Here is a 19694-nt window from a genome sequence, read left to right on the forward strand (position 1 = left end):
GTTGATACCGCTTGAGACCGTTGAATCCACAGCATCTCCTTCAAGCATCACGTGATTAATATTTTTTTGGGTTAGTAGGATAAGGTATTGGCTTTTCGATGCCTCCCGAGCTACAGCGCTATGGGGAGGACTTTCATAACAAACCTGTCGGCGAGCCTTCCGAGCAACGGTGCTATGGGAAGGTCTTTCTGGTTAGCACACAAAATCACTCACACACAGTTATTTTGCTCCACTATTAACTCGACGATTCAAATTGTCAGTGCGTCTTTCGATCATTATATAGAAATGGCTTTTTCACCGCAGTAAATAAAACCTCGAAAAAAATAAAAACAATCCTCCCGACGTCATGCATTCCAATCAACGATGATATAGGAAGGGCTTTGAAAATCACAAAACAATAAATTAAGACACACACAATTCACGACCAAAGGCACACACAAAAAAAATCACCTAACACTCCGAATGTTTTTTACACCACCTTTACAAATTGTGCACTCACCCCATACGAACAGCGACACAAAAGCACACAAAAAAATAACCTGAATAATCACGACTTCGCGTCCCTACTTCCAGCGCACCAAGCGAACCAAAATTGTTCACACCTTTGAGAAAAAGTGTTCTGAATTTGTGAATTGGAAATGTCCTTTTTTTTAACTGACTAGGTATCGAAGTAAGCCATGCGCACGGTAGGACGCGATTTTTCTTACGTTGTCATTTTTAATTTCAATATTTTACTTTGAATTAACCGAAAATTCAATGAATTTAGAAGAATAACTTCCGGAAGTGGTCAGTTATAACGATTGCAATGGAAGTGTACGAAGGCAGTGTTGCTGGCAAGTGAAAATGGCAGTCTTGGACGCCGGGAGTTTGCTTATCGGGGAATTGATCCTGAGGTCACGCGTCCTGTTTAATTCAAGAATCTCCAGCCCAAGGCGCTAACGATCCTGCTGTTTTTTCCATGTTTCCGGAAGTTCAACAAAAACAGTTTTCTCAAGACTGAGATCTTTCCATTTTTTTATCATTTTTATTTATTATATTATTCTTTCATATTTGTATTTGTTGAATGATCTACGCACTACTTCATTCGTCGGTGAAGTATCCCATCAATCCCTTTCCCCTTCCAAATCCGGATATCTTGGAGGTCGTCTAAGTTCTTAGGCATCTTTATAGGGTATCCAATCATCAAATCCCTCCCCACCTCCCCAGTTGATCGTGAGGAGTCGACCAAAAGGACAAATGAGTGGACAAATGTGTCATTCGGCACATTCCTGACGCATTTACTTTCCTTATCGGCGCCAACCTAGCTATTGCGAGCTTTATGCTCGGCTAGAGTACGGTCAACCAAGCAAAGCTAAGCTAAGCTAAATGTCATTTTTTAACTGGCTATAAAACGTACAAAATAACGGTCGATCGAAAAATCAATCGAAGGATCACAAGAAAAGCTATAACATGAAAGTAAAAGCAAATCATTATGTTCAACTACCGATTTTATATGAATTTTAACATTGGCCGATCTTTGAACTGTTCCGAATATGTGGGATGACTGTACCATAGGTGCCATGAAATTGATTACAGAAAATGTCGCAATTATTTTTATTTTGAGAGGTTTTAAAATTTAAGAAAAAAATCTAATTTCTACCTGAAAATAAAATAAATTTTCAATCAATGATACTAAAATAGTTTTAAAGAGGCAGTGTGTGTAGATATTGCTCGGTTTGTTCAAAGGTCGCATCGAGGTGCTCCGATTTTGATGAGCCCTCTACGACAAAGGGAAGTGGGGTAAAACGGACTTTGAATTTTGAGGTACAAAAAACATAAAAAATCTTTAAATTGCTCGCATTTCCGTTGAACTTTATCAATTCCTACTCTCTTTGATGTATTCGACAGGTCTTTTAAAGCACTTCAAAATGTGCCATAGACATCCAGGGTTGTTTAACTTTTTCTCATGGATTTTGCAAAATACTGATTTTTTTAAAAACCTTAATATCTTTTTGCAACAGCCTCCAACACCCATACTTCCATAGGTCAAAAGTTTAGGAATTTTATGGACTATAAGCCTACGGTATTAACTTTTTGGCCGATCACAGTTTTTCTCATAGTTTTTCGATTTTTCTATAACAAACTTCTTACAACGTTAGTTTTTATCCTGTCTCCATAGCGGAACTTTTTGGTCTCTATTTAAACATATTCGGAATCCTCGTAAAATTTCACATTAGTTAGAAGTAGTGGAGTTGTAAATTTGGTTGGAAAAAATGGCATTTTGAGCATGAGCATGAGCATGGTTGACTGCCAATGAGCTGCTACTCCGTCCGGATCAGCTGAAGTTACACAATGAACCAACAGATGAGTAGTGGGAGCTAATCATCCTCACTGTATAACCCCTGAAGATCTCTGCTTTTAGTCAATACCGGCGCTCCCCCTCCCCCCCCCACCCCCCAAGGGGATGCAGTTCAACAAAGGTAGGAATGTTAGTCCGATAGTTGAAGTTGCAGACTCATCAGACACAGAGTTTGTCGCTCTATACTTGTTGACACTGCGTGAATCCACAGCATCTCCTTCAAGCATCACGGGAAGTGGGGGATTTTGTTAGTAGGGGAAGGAAAGGGAAGGTCAGGATTCATCTCGGTAGATGTTATGACCAGAAAGTGAGAAGGACTTATCAATCGCGTATTTTTTACTTCTTACCGTCGGCGTGCCATCAAAGCAACGATGCTATGGGAAGGGCTTTCAAAACGAAATGAAATTTTTAGTCACGTATTATTCGTTATCATAAAAACTTCTTTGCAACAAACTTCACTACGAATTTGCCAAGTTTGGACCGCGAACAACCGGATCAACTAAAGAAATTCTATATACAATGTCTCGAAAATTTTTGCAAAGAATACATTATTTCGTGTTTAAGAAACAAACGGCGACTACGATTATTAAAGTAAGTACGAACACGACTCGAATTGTATCTAACAACTTAATCGATTCAAGAAACTTCTATCGAACGACGAACGAAAACAAATTTCACCGCGAGACGGTTCGTATTTTTTCAGTTAAGTGCAGTTTTTTAACAAACGCGCGCGCGACTGGGAGAGCCCGACGATTGACTGGCCAACTCGAAGGCCCAAATCAACTCTTGGAAAAAATGGCATTTTGAATGAATTAAAATATTTAAAAAAAAAATTGTTAGACTAGGGGTAAAACAGGTTGCCAGAAATTTTCAAGGGTTGATTGTACATATAAAACTAGCATCTGGGCAAAACATGAACACTCTAGGTCAACGGGACACAAAGTTTGAAGGTCCAAAAACGTCAAAAATCTTAAAACTTGAAAGAGCATCTAAAAGAGCTTAAAAAATGCAACAAAATGAAAGGTGAACAATTTTAGTGAAAAAATAGTAAAATTTTTAAACTCAAATAAAAAAGTGTTCCATCCAGATATCATATATAAAATAGACACTTTTTTTAGTGAAGTTTTTGAGGGTAAATTTTTGCTCGGGGGCTGTCCCAATTTGGTGATAATTTCATCAAATTCATGTTTCTGAGTCAATTTCACAACAGATACATGCGCTAACATTAGGGTGATCATAAAAAAAAATCAATCTAAATGATACCACCTGATTCGATTCTTTAGGCAAAGATAAGTAACTGTTTACATTTTGAGCAAAATCGGTTAAGGGTTAAGAGTCACTTTTTATCGTTGAAACTGGTGAAAAAAATCTTTTCATAATAACTCGTCAGGGTTAACTCGAATCACTTTGCGGTCTTCGACAAAGTTTTTTGACTTATAGTTTAACTCAAGAATCTCACCTTTGACAATGATCCAAAACAACGTTACATTTTGACGGAAATTCGAAATTGATGCTTTTTCCCATACATTTTTTCTCATACCAACCTCTGACATTTTTGCCGGTTTACATGTATGTAACCCCTTGATTTTGTGGGTGTAAGAATATGGAGATAACTGTATTTCACAGCTACAGTAGATTCTACACATTTGATTTTTAAATGAATCAAATTTGTTTTCAAGAAATTTAATTTACCAATCAGTTTCAACTGTTTCAAGAGACATCACCTCCTTTCTCGCTCGAGAGTAATTAAAACCATTTCGAGCCAAGAAAGCTTCTTCAAGCTCGGTGCTCTCAAGCAAAACGGAGCACAACACATCTTTCAAGACGAGAGCTTTCAACCTTCAGCCTGCCAGGCTCAGAAAAAAAGGGCCAACCCTCTATTGTATCGAGGCTTAGCGCTCTCTCCCAGCCTCAGTGCCCTCAGCCGTGACTGACTTGGCCTTTCCCATTTTTACTGTTGATACTGCTGGGGAGGACCGTGTTTTTTTTTTCGTTTTTCCATGTGACACGTGCTCAGCCAACCGCGAATGAGAACTCTCGGGGATTTGATCAGAGATGGAAAGAAGATTTGTTTAATTAAGCAAAAAAGTTTTTTTTGTTTTTAAATGATTTAAAAATTATGTTGACATTTTCACATCGTGAAAAAAAAACTTGGTAAACTTGTGTCACACAATTTTGCAAACGACACTTTGGTTGACTGGGCTGGCTGTAAAGTTCACAACGTGGAACAATGAACACATCGCCCTTTTTTCCGGGTGAGTTTGTCGTTGCTCGGGAAAAAGTTTTTCCTAATGAATGCCGAACAAGCTCGCAGACGCAGACCGGCACTTTTTGCTTTGCCCTGCTCTGCTGTTTGTGTCATTTTATGGCGGAGGATAATTTTCCCGACGAGTTCGGGGCTCAAGATGGGTGCCCCCTTGTTCTGATATTAGAGCTTTTCTTGATTCGAGGAAACCTTTTTTTGCTCATTTTTTGAGGGGTTCTTGCGCCGGGCTTAATTCGACGAAGGAAAACAAAAATATGAAAGGGAAAAGCTTTCAATGGGGTTTCTCCTTAGCAATCTGATCATGAAGCCAAATATCTGATAATATTTTAATTTATGAAAACAAATTCAAGAATTGCGTGAGTTTGAGTAGTTTGCTGGACGAAATTTTTGTTGAAAAAAATCATTATAAGGTTTTGTGCTTCTTAATTACCAGTTTTAAGAAAGGTAGAAATGGTAAATAATTGTCAGAAAATACAAAAGAATATGCACTTCTACTTAAATAAACTTAATAATCATAGAAACGCAATCAAAACGTTATTTCCATGATTATGAATACATAATAAAGGCACTTAAGTGTGAACAAAAGTCGCAGACATAAAAAACATGAATTCATTCCATTCTCACCTTTCTGCATTGCATTCATTGCCGTTGCTTCCATTCATTTTAATTTCCTTCTGTCTACAAGCAAAATGAAAAAGGATGTTGCTGGTGGTATTCTACCAGAGAGCAACTAAATAGGTCACTACTTCCTGCTGTTGCTTGGTCCAACGCTGTTAGTTCAAGCGCGTTGCCTGTATCTTCTATTGACGTCGTCTTCAGCCTCACGTTCACCATCAGATTCTTCTTTCCTGTGGAGTAGTGGTCCCAGGACAGTTGAGCACCGTGCAATAGTTGGAAGTTGATCGAAATTGAATTTAAAAGATATTTCAGCTAAGCTTTAATGTTTCTTGTTTCTTGTTTCTTGTTTCTTGTTTCTTGTTTCTTGTTTCTTGTTTCTTGTTTCTTGTTTCTTGTTTCTTGTTTCTTGTTTCTTGTTTCTTGTTTCTTGTTTCTTGTTTCTTGTTTCTTGTTTCTTGTTTCTTGTTTCTTGTTTCTTGTTTCTTGTTTCTTGTTTCTTGTTTCTTGTTTCTTGTTTCTTGTTTCTTGTTTCTTGTTTCTTGTTTCTTGTTTCTTGTTTCTTGTTTCTTGTTTCTTGTTTCTTGTTTCTTGTTTCTTGTTTCTTGTTTCTTGTTTCTTGTTTCTTGTTTCTTGTTTCTTGTTTCTTGTTTCTTGTTTCTTGTTTCTTGTTTCTTGTTTCTTGTTTCTTGTTCTCTTAGAAGCATCTGAAAGCACACATTTTAGAGTACATGTGCTGAAAATATCTCGGATCTCAATTTGAAAATGAGCATTTTTAAATCGTTTTTTGCCCATAACTTTTGATAGAATTGACCAAAATTCGTTTTTCAAGAATGAAAATGTTCGTTTTGACAAGCTCTACAATTGTCTAGAAGGGACCAAAAATGTACAAAATGATCTATGGGTTGTAATAAAAGAAACAAGTTTTAGCTGAAATATTTCAGGAATAAATTTAATTATTTTGTTGATTCCTGATAAGACACTATCTCGCTACAATATAAGCCTGAGCTGAAAAACTCAAAAAACTCATTTTTTCATTAACACCTCAACCTTAATTACAAAATTGGCTCTAGAAACTTCCTGTTTGAAGATAGAGCTTTGTGCTCTTCAGCAAAGTTGCTCAGAATGGTGTTCCCTACAACTTTTCTGAAGATACCAAAGCGCTATCTCGTCATCCCGCCAAAATAAAAATTCTGAACCACCTTAAAATTTGGACCACCCTAATGTCCACCATACCAAAAGATGCCCCTATTGACCCTGATCATTTGTCCCGAAGACACCAAAACTCTAAATCTTAACGTGTGGCGGCTATCAATTTTGTCACGCTAGATTTCGGTTTCGGACCACTGTGCAATGGTAAATAAAAACTCTCAAAAAGTGAAAAAGCAAACAAAAATCCGCTTCGTTTGATACCCATGTTGCAAATTATGAAAATTTGAGTATTTTCGAGAAATACGGTATTTTGTGAAAATTTTCATATTTAACAAAAAAAAGCTTGAATAGAGTGAAAAAAAAAAACATACAAAACTGCGCTGGGTTTGAAATTATAAAAAACGGTATTTTGTAAGTTTTTTTTTAAATTTTCCTAAAGAATAAATTTTATTATTGTGAAAAAGAGAATCAAATTTTTACTTCGTTTGATAACCTAATGCAAGTTTTGAAATTTTGAGTTATTTCAAAAAAATATGGTATTTTGTGAAAAGTTTCATATTTAACGGAAAAATCATAAATAAAAAGAAAAAGCATACAAAATTTTGCTTCGTTTGATACCCATAATGCAAATTATGAAAATTTGAGTACTTTCGAAAAAATGCGGTATTTTGTGAAATTTTTAGTATTTTCCAAAAAAAAACCTTTTTTTCTTTAAAAGAAAACCAAATTTCGGTTCGTTTGATACCCATATTGCAAACTTAGAAAATTTTAGTATTTTCGAAAATACGGTATTTTGTGAACAATTGTGAATACATATTTTAATATGATATGGTTGAATTATTAGATTTTAGAAAGATTTTAAAAATGGATGCATCGTTCATTATCGACGATAAGGTTATCGCTAGGGTTAGTGAAATTTCACGATTTCGCGGACAGCGTGAAATCCGCGAAATTTGGCTTTTTCCGCGAAATCCCATGAAATTTTATGTTTGTGTGAAACTGTAACGATTTCATCAAAATCTTTTATCAAATTTAAATAGGAATAAAAAAAAATTTAAGGACTACGGCAGAATTAAGTGAGTGAGTACTCTTATTGCATTTCTAATAAAGGTTTAGTGAATTTTGACAATTTCGTGAAATTAAAAAAAAAATCATTTTTTTCTTACATATATATATATTTTTTTTTTCAAATAAGATCATAATAAAAATTTCAACCATATAGACTGTTTTGAGAAAATTTCATTAATTTTCATGTAAAAAGCTTGATAGGAAGCATTTGAAGAATTGTTCAAATTTTTCATTCTTTTTTTAAATAACTAAATTTAGTTATATTTTTATTCGCTGTGGTAAAACATTTATTACTTTTATTTTTGAGAGGTAAAATTTCTTAAGAACTTAAAAAAATCATGCTTTGTTTTATTCAAAATAAAATGAAGAATATTTTTTATCGTTCAAATCACCATTTCGATTTTTTTCTGAGTTCAGTGTAATTTTAACGACTTTTCAATATTTGGGTTTATGATTCCCGTAAAAGTAAAAAAAATACCACCTTTTTTGTTTTCTGTTCTAGTTTTGAAAAAAAAAATGTATTTTTCGTTACAAATTATATTAGTCTATTGATTTTAAAATTAGTTTTTGAAAAGAGAGATTAAAAACTTAAAAAATATTTTGAATGGGCTGAATGTCACAGAAACAAACTATTTTACTCATTTTGTCTGGACAAGATTGTTAAATTTTGCTTTGATATGAAATTCAATAAATTGTAAACAGATAAAACAGAAGCAAATCAGGGAAATCTTTTCCGCTTTATTAGTCGAATATTTTTAAAAACACCCAAGTAACATTTTTTTCCAGGAGTTCTACAAGAGCTCTTCAAGATAGCTACAGCATAGCAGTTTGGACCGCGGTAGGATAAAATTCTCTTCAAGTACTCTTCCAAACTCCTGAAGAAGTTTTGAAGAGAATTTTATCCTACCTGGAAAAAATGTTACTTGGGCAGTTCAATAAATGAGAATACGCATACCCTCCATTTTGTTTCAAAACATAAATAGAGCCCATCCATTAACCAGGAGGAAACTTGTTTGAAAATTGAGAGATTTTTTGTGTCACGTTCAAATTTAGTGAAGATACTTTTTAGTTTATTTTTTTTTTTGCTTCATTATATATGAAGCATAAAAAGTAGTTTCTGTGATTTTAGCATAACATTTTCAGTATTATTTTAACATTTTTCACGTTCCACGAAATTTGTGTGAAATTTTGTGTTTTGAAATTGTGGTCCCCGTGAAATTTGCTATTTTCGAGCGTGAAAAATCACTAAGCCTAATAGAAATATCGAAATAACGATAACGATATATTATCGTTATCGAGCCTCGATAATTGGAAATTTTTGATTGAATTTTTACTAACGTCATGATTCGAATTCCCGGACGCTTCGAAACCCGGACACTTCATCTTGTTTTATCAATTATTTGGATATAAGTTCGCATTATGAATGTCAAAACTGTGAATTTCAACATTAACTTTCATTTAAAGTTTGTTTGAACGCTGTAGTTAATGCAAAACCAATTAAATACAATAAAATTATAACTTTACCAAAAATGCGAAACATTTCACTTGAAATATTTCATAGGCGTCCGAAGCACCGGTAAGGCAAAGCAGAAATATATGGTTTCGATTTCCTTAAATTCTAACAAATTTTTATCTAAACTATCGATTGTTTTGATGTTAACAGCTAATTTGAGACCTGAAGAATGCCATTTACTAATATTTCAGTCCAAATTTGTGCGATTCATAAGTAAAATCGAGTGTCCGGAATTCGAAGCAAAAGTGTCCGGATTTCGAAACAGCTTTTATCAGTGTCCGGGATTCGAAGCACAACAAGTCACTTTAATTTTAAAATTTTGATGGAAAATTGTTAGAAAAGACATAGTTTGCATGCATTTTCTTGAAACTGACTGTTTTTACTACAACCTGATGATGTTTCTACATTTCCAACTTATTACATGATTTTTTGCCAGCTATAACAAAAATGATATGCTACTAAGTGTGCGGATTTCGAATCATGGCGTTAGATCACTGATTTGAATTGTGTTTCAAAGTCTAACGGGTATGTCAATTTCGTTAATCCAATAATTGCCTACATTTATGGTTTCGAGAATATTTATTATATTCTTGAAAAAAAATCTGGCCAACGTTGTTCCCATCCACAGTAGAGGTGTATCCGGCAAAAGCAACTCTACCCACTAGGACTATCGTCAAGTTTTATCACCTCATGTACAGCAAGTTTGCCACCACTTGGGGAAGTGGATTCTGCTCTCTCGCAATCCATTGCCTTTCTGTCCCATGTGTTTAAAAGCCATAAAGAGGGGACTTGAAATGATACTCTGTGCGGCGGTCATTTTCAGCATTTAGGACCCAAAGGGCACACTCTCCACTTGAGTTCACCCTCCTCGGTACGCCGTTTAAGCTCGAAAATTGGCCAACCTAATTGCTTTTAAATTAAACTCGATGCCAGTACTAGGTCAAGTCTAACCCCCCTCGAGCAACCCAAAATCAAGTCAAGTGTGAAATTTTCAATTTTTCTTCTCGTTTTCCCCGCTATTTCCCACCAGACTGCTGCCCGATGTGGAGCTGGACGACGAAACGCCGTCGACCAAGAGCGGAGACGATGCCTCAGACCACGAGGACCTGCTGAGTGACACGGACTCCGTTCTCAAACCAGTCAACGGTCCCAGCAAGACCCAGCAAATCATCCAAACCATTTCGACCATCAGCAGCAGTAGCAGCGCCGAGGATGACGAAATTGGCGACGGTTTGCGGACAACGACGACGACGACAACGGCCGTGGTAGCAGCGGCCAAGGGCTCGGACGTTGGTTCCACCGGGGTGACGAACACGACGACCACAGCACAGGAACAGGGTGGTCAGCTGCAGTTGACACTGTGCAACACCACGTCGTCACAGCTGGCCCGAACCAGCTCGTTGCCGTGGATTCCGGGACAGGTCGAGCGGCGACGTCGCAAGCTGCCGGAGATTCCCAAGAACAAGAAATGTGAGTTTAGATACCTTTCGTGGTCTACAGAAAAGTTGAAGCAACTTTGCCCGAGAGAGTAAATCTCTATCCTCAAACCGGTGTTTTTTCGAGACATTTTCGAACTTTATATTAGGGTGTTCCTTCAAAATGGATTTGTTTGATTATGCATCGTAAATGGGATATATTACTAAAGGTTAATAGACATAAAGCCCTGATGGGCAACAGGTAAAAATTGGAAATAGGTCTTCTTAAATTGAGCTCTTTGTTCATTTTACGTCAGTTCACACGAAATCTCAAAAAGTTGTCCTGGCCCCTCTCGATTTCTGCAAAATTTGCTCTAAGGGGTAATGTTGGTCTCTGATCACGAATCCGAGGTATTTTTTTCGATATCTCTTGCTGGAGGGCGGTACGACCCCTGACAGTTTCCTGGACTTTTACTATGACACGTTTTTAGTTATTTGTAGACATGGATGGAACAATCGCAAAAAAAAACTCGCAAGCAAAAAAATGCTCCCGAACTTTTTGAAAAAAAAATAATAGAATAAATTGTTGAATCTTATTGTAAGCACTACTTAAATGAATTTATCTCGTTTTGTTTACAATCATCGTTCATTTACAAAAAGTGACAGGTAAATTTTGGACGTAAGACGTTACACCTGCAAATATATTAGTGAAATCGATGTTCCGCCGAAAAATCCTGACGATGATTTTTTGATTTTCTTTTAAATCGTAATTTTCATCAAAAAAAGGAAAACAAATAAGTTCAAAATCGCTACCGTTTCCCGTTACTAAAATGCCAAAAATCATAAGCCTTGTCATTTTATGAGAAATTTAATGCACATTCCGAATCTGCAATAACGAGGGCGGTATTTTTTCCAGAGTTGGGATTCTAGTGAGAAGAAGGAAAGCTTTGCCCTCACTCGCGAGCGAGGCAGAGAACTTGTGGTCCTATATTCTCCTCGTTTGACGACAACTAATTATTTCAAGAAAATTTACCGCGGTTGATCAAAATCAAATTAACAGTGCAATTCTGGTTTATGAATGCGAACGACACGATGGTAAAGAGGAGGCAATTCTTTCTCGCGAGCTAGCCCATTCGCGAGCGGGGGAGAAAACAGGCAATCGGCGAGTAGCTCTCGGCAGCTTGGGACTCGCGGCGAGAACTAGAGAGAGATGTTTTTTTTTCTCGCGAGGGTGAGACAAAACACTGTATTTTTCACAAACAAAAAAAATCATTTTAAAATTACGTGTATTTTCTAACTATGTAAATAAAATAAAAAAATAGAATGTTAAAAATAGATCAAAACTGTAGGAACATTTTTTTTTTTCAAAGCAACTGCATAAATAATGCAATGCAACATTTTTAATTTCAGACTTTTTTTAATTTAACTATAAAAATATCATGTGTAAAATAATTAAAAAAAAATAGTTTAGTTTTTAATCAACGAAAGCTTTTTCGAAAACTGTTTATTTTTAAAATCACAAAAATGCCAAAAAAATCTCATAAACGATTTTGAAATAATGATTATTAAGTTTTAATTAATACTTATTCTAATTTTCTTACAATTGACCTCGTGACATTTTGTTTCCTTTCAATATTTTGTCAATTACATTTTTGGCCTATCTAGCTTTTGTCTCACAACCAGAGTTGCTAGGTCAAAGTCGAAAAAATCTGGCCAAGCGTCAAAAAAGAATCTGGATGATTCTTGCAAACGAAATTTAAATTATTTTGATATGTAGAATGAAAATAAGAATTAATTCAAAAGCTTGTACAATTCTGATGATTTTTGCATCAAATGGGTTGAATTTAAATTTTCATTAATAAAAAAACAATGCTTTTAGGGTATTTTTGAAACCGCCTTGAGCCAGGGGTATTAAAAACTACCCAAAAAGCAAAAACTAAAAATTTGGTTTATTGAACCTTTTCAAAAAAAAAAAAACTCCAGATTTCCTTTTTTTATTTTCAGCTAAACTCATTCATTTGTACCAAAAAGATGTTTGAAAAATGTAAAATCTGTCAAAATCTGGCCCAAATAATGATAAATCGTTATTCTGGCTGACACTTGAAAACTCTGGCATTCCCAGATTTATCTGGTAACCTGGCTACCCTGCTCACATCTCAATCCAGGCCATCATTGTGACGAGTTGGTGTCTTCCAGGCATTTGTGAAGCTTATAAACAGGTCATTTTTTAATAAAAAAAAGTCCACCTGTTAAAAAAGCCGATATCGAGAATCGATCGCATTACTTTTGACACATCGAATCTGTGCCTTTTTCGCAGGGGGCTTCTACGAACTGTCAAACCAATACAAACGCATCGTTATTGTTAGGAATTACCCACTTTTTGGATCGTTTACCCCAAAAAAGTTTAAAATAGGGCAAATGTTTCAAGTTGTGTCACGCTCTTTTGTTGAAAATTCAATTTGTAAATAATTTTTGTTTGCATATTTTTCGAAGAATTAGAGCTCGTGAATAAAGTGTTTGAGTGTTTCAATGGGTTTATTGACGATATGAAGGATTAAATTTTCAATAGGTCCTCCCTGCAAAGGAAACCCATGGTGGATAGGTTGTTTTGAAAATTTAATCTAGATTTAAGGATTAATTACCGTTTTGGAACACCGATAATCCGAAAACTTTTCTATGCCGATCACCAATTTCTTTTTCAAAACAATAACATTGGGCGGCCATATTGCTTGAATGAGTGCTACGGGAAATTTTGACAGTTCAGCCCCCCTGCTTTGTCGTAGCCGTACACAGTAAAATAAATCATGGTAAAATTACATCTGGGGATTAGTGCTTTTTTGTGCCATAAAAAGTGTGTAATTTTACCTCTAAAAAGTTGTAATTTTAACACCCTTTTTGTTGTAATAATGTAACTTGTACTTGTATGACACAATCTTTTGTGAACTATCATTTCATTTCTGGTCCCCAGAAACACGTGCACTTTGAATTATTCGAAAAATATTTAGTCTGGGTCGAATGGTTTTTCTCCAAAGTTTGTATGGAGATTTAGTGCAGTTCGCTACTCCCACATATTGCAAGAAATTTTTGGATTGTATGCAACAGCGACGAACCGCCCTAATTCTCCTTACAAATTTTGGAGAAAAAACCATTCGGTCAGGACTAAATATCGACAGAACTTAATTTCAGCCTGCCAATTAATATTATTTTAAATTTTGGGCAAACATATAAGGTCCACCTGAAGAAAACTCCGTAGCATTTAAAAACAAAATTTCCAAAGTTATTGTTTTTCATATGTTTAAAGAACCTTTAAAAAAACTCTAGTTTTTCAATTTTGCTTATTGGCAGGAGCGTGTCCAGCGAGCCCGAATCTATCATACCTTGACGAAACTGAAGCGTTTACTCATATCAATTTTCAAAATGTCGGTTTGTGTTATGGGTGTATAGTAAATTATCTGGAAAAATAAGCTTAGTTCGAAAATGAGCCAGTTTTTGCTTATAAGGGAAATATACCCTTTGCAATCAAACACCTATTTTTGTCATATGGAGAGTTTGATGCTCGATTAAAACTCCAAAAATACTATTTTGACTATAAACTTACCAGCAACAGCACCGCCTCGAGTAAGCACGCAAATGTATGCCACTTTCTGGCCAAAAAGATCAAATTTAATGCACCTTTGATCATAATTTCTATTTTGCGAGACCATTTCTCATCATTTTGGTGGCACACACATCCACACGCAAGATCAGAGGTTAACTGCTTAACGAAAGTCGCCAACAATATCTTTTCACTAGCGCTAACGTGTTCAAAGCGTTTTAGATATGAAATTGCTTCCAACTACTGGCAACATGTTCTTTTGACCATTAGTTAGTCACTAACTCGAAAAATAATCCCGAAAAATGTAAAAAAAAATAGCAAGCGCCTTCAAAAAACAAACGCACCAAGTCTTTTGACGTTTGACCTCTGACGACCCATTTCAATCGAAGGCTGAAGAAAACCGAGCGAGAAGCGAAGGCAAATAAAGAACAAAGGGTGGCCACCAACACCACCAGCAGCGCCTGTTGGTGTGAGCCAGTGATGCCAGGAAACGTTCTCTATAAATGCTACTTTTCGTGATTGTTAGCATAAAATTTTATCAATTTTGGCAGCACTAAGCAGACCCAAAAGGGGGCTGGAAGAAAAAAAGAACTAAGCTGAAAATAGGAAAATGGGTGTGGCCCAATGCACTCGTTTGATTAGAATACGTCTTGGAATTTTTTTTTTTTTTCAAATGCTTGTAAAAGGAATAGAATAGCTTGTAGTAAAAGTGGAAATAAACAGAAATGTTCACAAAAGGTTGCTCTACTCGTTAGTGTAATTGGTTTTGGTAAATTTCAAGGAGCACTCCAGATTATCCAGCATCATTCAAACACGATCGCTTATTAGGCTTAAAATGGGTTTATTTCCCCTAACTTTTGATAAATTGGGAATTTTTTTTAAAGGAATGTTAATTTTGACGTACGTGGGATCGAAGTAGCCATGGGCGAGTTTGGACGTAAAATTTTTTCGCTGCCGTAAATTTGACGTTTTCTTCGGTTTTTTTTTTCAAGTTATTTCTCGTTGGCATCTTTTGGCCAATGTTACAAAATTCCACGACGGTTTCGGATTTGTTCTACGGTTGACTTTATTCTGTAAGAGAATCTTTCTGTGGCTGAAGACAAAAGTGAAGCTCTCCGTGAACCTTTTCGTATGGCGGAACGGTGAAGATTTCCTGATGGTTCCAGCCTTTCCGGCAAAGCCAGAAGCTGTTTGCAACCTGCGGAGCCTATTCCTTCACTTAAACAGCCCCTAAATGGAAGCAGATTTTATTTGATTCGGTTCGTCGACCGAAAACTATCAAGAACCCAGAGGAGGTGACGTCAGGCTGTGTCAAATTCCGGTTGCAGGAAAATGAAGATTGAAGCTGCTTATTGAAGATATCCAGGTTTTGGTGAGATCTTTCCATAATTTTTTGCAAAGTTTTTTTTTCATACCATACCAATACAAATTATATTCTATTGATTAAATGAAATATCTTTCCTACCCCTTCTCCATTTCCATTTTCCCAATCCCCATTTGTCCATTTCCACGAACCTTATTATTTGCCAAATTTACACTTACACACCCAACCCCAACTGATTCGGAGCGTTTGGTACGGTATGTCCACGCCTCCTTCCTCCCCTGTAGATTCTGTGAAATGTGATCCGTTCACAGAATCCTCTCTGCGGTAAACACAACGCAGTAGGGCTGGCCGCTTTAATTTTTGCAATTCATTTTCGGGTGTTCTCGGATGTACTGCAATTATTAATATTGACAAGAAAAGTGCTTGGGGCGTAATCTAATCACAAGACTTTCCAGCATGCTTTCATCGGACTGGCTGCGTTTGTGTTAGATTAGATTAGATTAGATTAGAAAGGAATGTTAATTTTGACGTACTCAACAAAAGATTTTAAGGACTCAAAGTTGTACAATTTAATCTAGTTGTTTGAAATGAGGGAGGTTGAAATGTCTCAAATATCACCGTTTTTGTAAGTTTGAAATTCTTATTACGACTCTCATTCCGCATTCCCTTCCAGCTTCCGTACTTCAGATGCTCTCCTCCGGGTACACTTCGCTGGCCGACGAGCTGAACGCCAGCCGGAAGGGTTCGATCGGCAGCCACGGCCACAACAGCCACTTTCACCACCACCACTCCGGCGGCACCAGCACCAGCACAATGCTGAAGCAAAACTCGCTGCTGGCGCTCAAATGTGGCTACCTGCTGGACGAGGACTCCAGCCCCGACTCGGACCGGCTGCAGAGCCTCGGTGACGTGGACAGTGGCCACAGTACGGCCCACTCGCCGACCGACTTCAAGAGCATGTCGCCGCAGGCACCGGGACCGGGTGGCCAGGAGCCGCGATCGCCGGAGGCCACCTCTCCCTTTCCACCACCGTACGGGGGCGTTCCGTTCAGCCAGCTGGAGATGCTGGAGGCGACCCACCGGGGACTGCACAAGTTTGTTCCGAGGCACCACGATGAAATTGAGGTGGAGATTGGTGATCCGATCTACGTGCAGAAGGAAGCGGAGGATTTGTGGTGTGAGGGGGTGAATTTGAGGACTGGGCGGCAGGGCATCTTCCCGTCGGCGTACGCCGTCGATCTGGACTACAACGACTTTGACGCGACGGCCGTTGAGATGAAGCGGGAACGGTACCTGTTGGGATATCTTGGGTCGGTGGAAACGCTGGCCCACAAGGGTACGGGAGTGGTGTGCCAGGCCGTGCGGAAGATCGTTGGTGATGGGACGGAATCGCCCAAGGCGCAGGCTTGCATCCTGGAGATTTCCGACCAGGGGTTGCGGATGGTGGACCGGTCGAGGGTGAGTTGTGCGACTCGATACAAGATTTTAAGTTTAATTCTCAAACTTTCTCCCGCAGAACAAAAAGGACAAACGGCCCTGCATCGACTACTTCTACTCGTTGAAGAACGTCTCGTTTTGTGCGTTCCACCCGCGGGATCACCGCTACATCGGCTTCATCACCAAACATCCGACGGTGCAGCGGTTCGCGTGCCACGTGTTCCAGGGCACCGAATCGACCCGGCCGGTGGCGGAAGCCGTCGGGTAAGAAGTTTGAAGGTTTTTTTTTGGGGGTTTTTGAAATTTACTTGATTTGTCGTATTTTCAGGAGGGCATTCCAGAGATTCTACCAGAAGTTCATAGAGACAGCATATCCAATCGAGGACATTTACATAGAGTAAAAAAGAGAGATTTCAGGACGGAAAGGTGCGGAATATTAAGGTGAGGTCGAGCGGAAGTTTGGGACGGACAACCAGAACAATTCAACCAAAGAGTAACGTTATCTCATTCATTAAAGCAACAGCAGTTATTGACTTATAAGACAAACATATAGTTTACCATTTGTTAGAAAAGACATTTCCCAGAAGAAAATAGCGAAAAAAAAATTACAGCAGTAAAATGTGACAAGCTTACACCTTCAAAAGTCTTTCTCTTTCTATTTTAATCTACTTTACAAATCTGAAACAAACTGGACAAAAACTGAACTAAAAATAAATTATTGGACTGCAGTTTAACCATCTCAAAAGTTTTTTTGTTTTCCATAGCAAAACTATTACTTAAAAGAAATACTCTTTTTGTTACTACTCAAAGTATTACAATTTTCCGCTAGAATTGCCGTTTAAATTTTACACCAGAAAAACACAAATGATCACAGCAGCCCACTCAATTGTCTTTTGCAAGCAGTAACATAACCAAACTTTTCGGCACCCTCAGCAAACGTCAAATCAGTACAAATTACTGCCGGATCTTGTTCCGGATCTTTCTCGGAAAAGATCCGGCAGCAATTATGCATGCTTTGACGTTTGCTGAGGGTGCCGAAAAAAGGTTAAACAAATCACTTCGTGCATCAGCCAACATTAAAAGCAAACTGAGAGCAACATTACTGGCGTAGCCTACTACGTTCCTATAGCAACCGAGGGGGATCAAACTACTTTAGATCAAACAGTGCGGCCGCGGCGGCTACCTTGATTCTGCTTTCAGCTCCTGAACAAACGTTGACTTACAAAATGATTCGCTATCAATTTCGGTGCAAGTTAACAAACACAACCGAACAAAGGCTCATCGTTTACATATGTTTGCAGTCTAACAAAAAAAAAACTGAATAAAAACAATACATTGTAACAAGCAGTATATACAAAACAAACATCTAACATGAAAATAAAACATTACCATGCGAAAAAAAGCAGTAGCTGAATGTAAGAGTAGAGATTTCTTGTAAATACTAGATTAAATTTGTAAAGCAGAAGCAAAATCGTATATTTTTATGACAGGCATGGGTTGAGGATCTGCAGAAGCTAACAAAGCAACAACACAAATGGAAACATTCAAAATAAAAGAGAAGTGGTTGACAAAGTTGCCTAAAGTGTTTTCCATGGCTGGAAGAAAATGCTTTTTGTTTTCAGGTATTTAAAATTGCTGATAAAAAGTTAGTATTTTTTTGCAATTATTTAGTTTGTAACATCATCAAAACAAGTTGGGGGAGATTTATAATAAGCTTATTATCAGTATGATTTTCGTTTTCTTCGTTGCTAGTTTTTGAACATTATTTCGTGAATGTTTGAGTGTGATGAGCGGGAAGCAAAAACGGTACGAGAAAGTGTAGAAAGGGTGTGCGAACGGAGACATATATAGTTAAATCATAAATATTTCATAATATTATAGAAAGAGAAACCCAAAATAAAGACAAAATGTTATCATCATAATAATCTTCAAAGGTCGTTATTCGAGAGCTGATTCACAAAACTAAAAGGAAACAATTGAAACTACACACAATAAGCAAGCATTTTCGAACGACATTATAAGAAAAGTGACGACAAGAACTACTTAAAAAAATAAACTGTTGTTTGAAAAGATTTTATCGGTTGCATACAAAACTAAAACTAAAAACAATAACGCAGAAAATCTAACAATATTTGCAATATTATTTGAGCAAAAAATGTTAAAAAAACGCAAATATTGCAATGAAAAGATAATTCTGAACGCATCTGTAACAGAAAAACACATAACAACACACAAAACCAAGTCTTTTCTCTAGTCACAAGTTCAGAAAAAAAGTTTAACACATTCAAATAAAAAAAGAAGAAGAAAATCTGTAAGCAAACCGCATCTAACACACACCTAGAAACCAAACATCCACACCAAGAAGCAGCTAGCTCAGCATTCTTTCTGCAGGCAGGCAGGCAAGATCGAACCCCTCAATGATAGGTACGCCAAACATCCTTGCAAAATGCGAATAAGAAAAAAAAATAACTTACAAACAAACAGTCATCTGAATTCATTGCGAGAAGCAAAAGAAGAAATAAATCGTGTTTGAGGATGAGCATTTTGTGTTGTTATTTTTGAGAAATGGTTGAGAAAATTCTGGTATTTTAAATTCTTTGAAGTTGTGAGGAGCAAAGAAAACAGCAATTTTTCCTGCAATTTTTGCATTGAAATGTTAAAACTATGGCTTGGATTTTTTTTCACCCCAGAAAAGCCATTTTGCATCATCAGTTAACCCATCTAATTTCCATACAAATTTGACAGCTGTCTAAGGCAAAAATGATTTATAAAATGTCAAAAGACTGTATTTTTCGAAGGAATTTGATCGATTTGGTATCATAAACGAAGTTGTCGGTATGGATGGGGAATACACTGAAAAAAATTATGCATGGAATTTATATTTTTTATAATTATTCAAATCACTTTTTGTCACTAAACATTACATTCCTTTAAACACAATTTTCAATTTAATGCCATTTTAAAATGTTTC

The 19694-nt window shown here is 36.9% G+C and overlaps 1 protein-coding gene across 1 annotated transcript in view; it reads left to right on the plus strand.

Moving 5' to 3' along the window:
* The window catches only part of LOC6047533 (JNK-interacting protein 1), a 33295-nt gene extending 14032 nt beyond the window's left edge, over window positions 1-19263 (plus strand). The window contains exons 2-5 of the mRNA XM_038263373.1: window positions 9983-10422; window positions 15960-16744; window positions 16803-16987; window positions 17052-19263. Coding sequence (XP_038119301.1) covers window positions 9983-10422; window positions 15960-16744; window positions 16803-16987; window positions 17052-17124 — 1483 coding nt within the window. The 3' untranslated portion in view covers window positions 17125-19263. The remainder of the gene's footprint in view (window positions 1-9982; window positions 10423-15959; window positions 16745-16802; window positions 16988-17051) is intronic.
* Window positions 19264-19694: the final 431 nt, after the last annotated feature.

This window comes from Culex quinquefasciatus, chromosome 3 (assembly GCF_015732765.1).
Source record: "Culex quinquefasciatus strain JHB chromosome 3, VPISU_Cqui_1.0_pri_paternal, whole genome shotgun sequence".
In the NCBI taxonomy this organism is placed as follows: domain Eukaryota; kingdom Metazoa; phylum Arthropoda; class Insecta; order Diptera; family Culicidae; genus Culex; species Culex quinquefasciatus.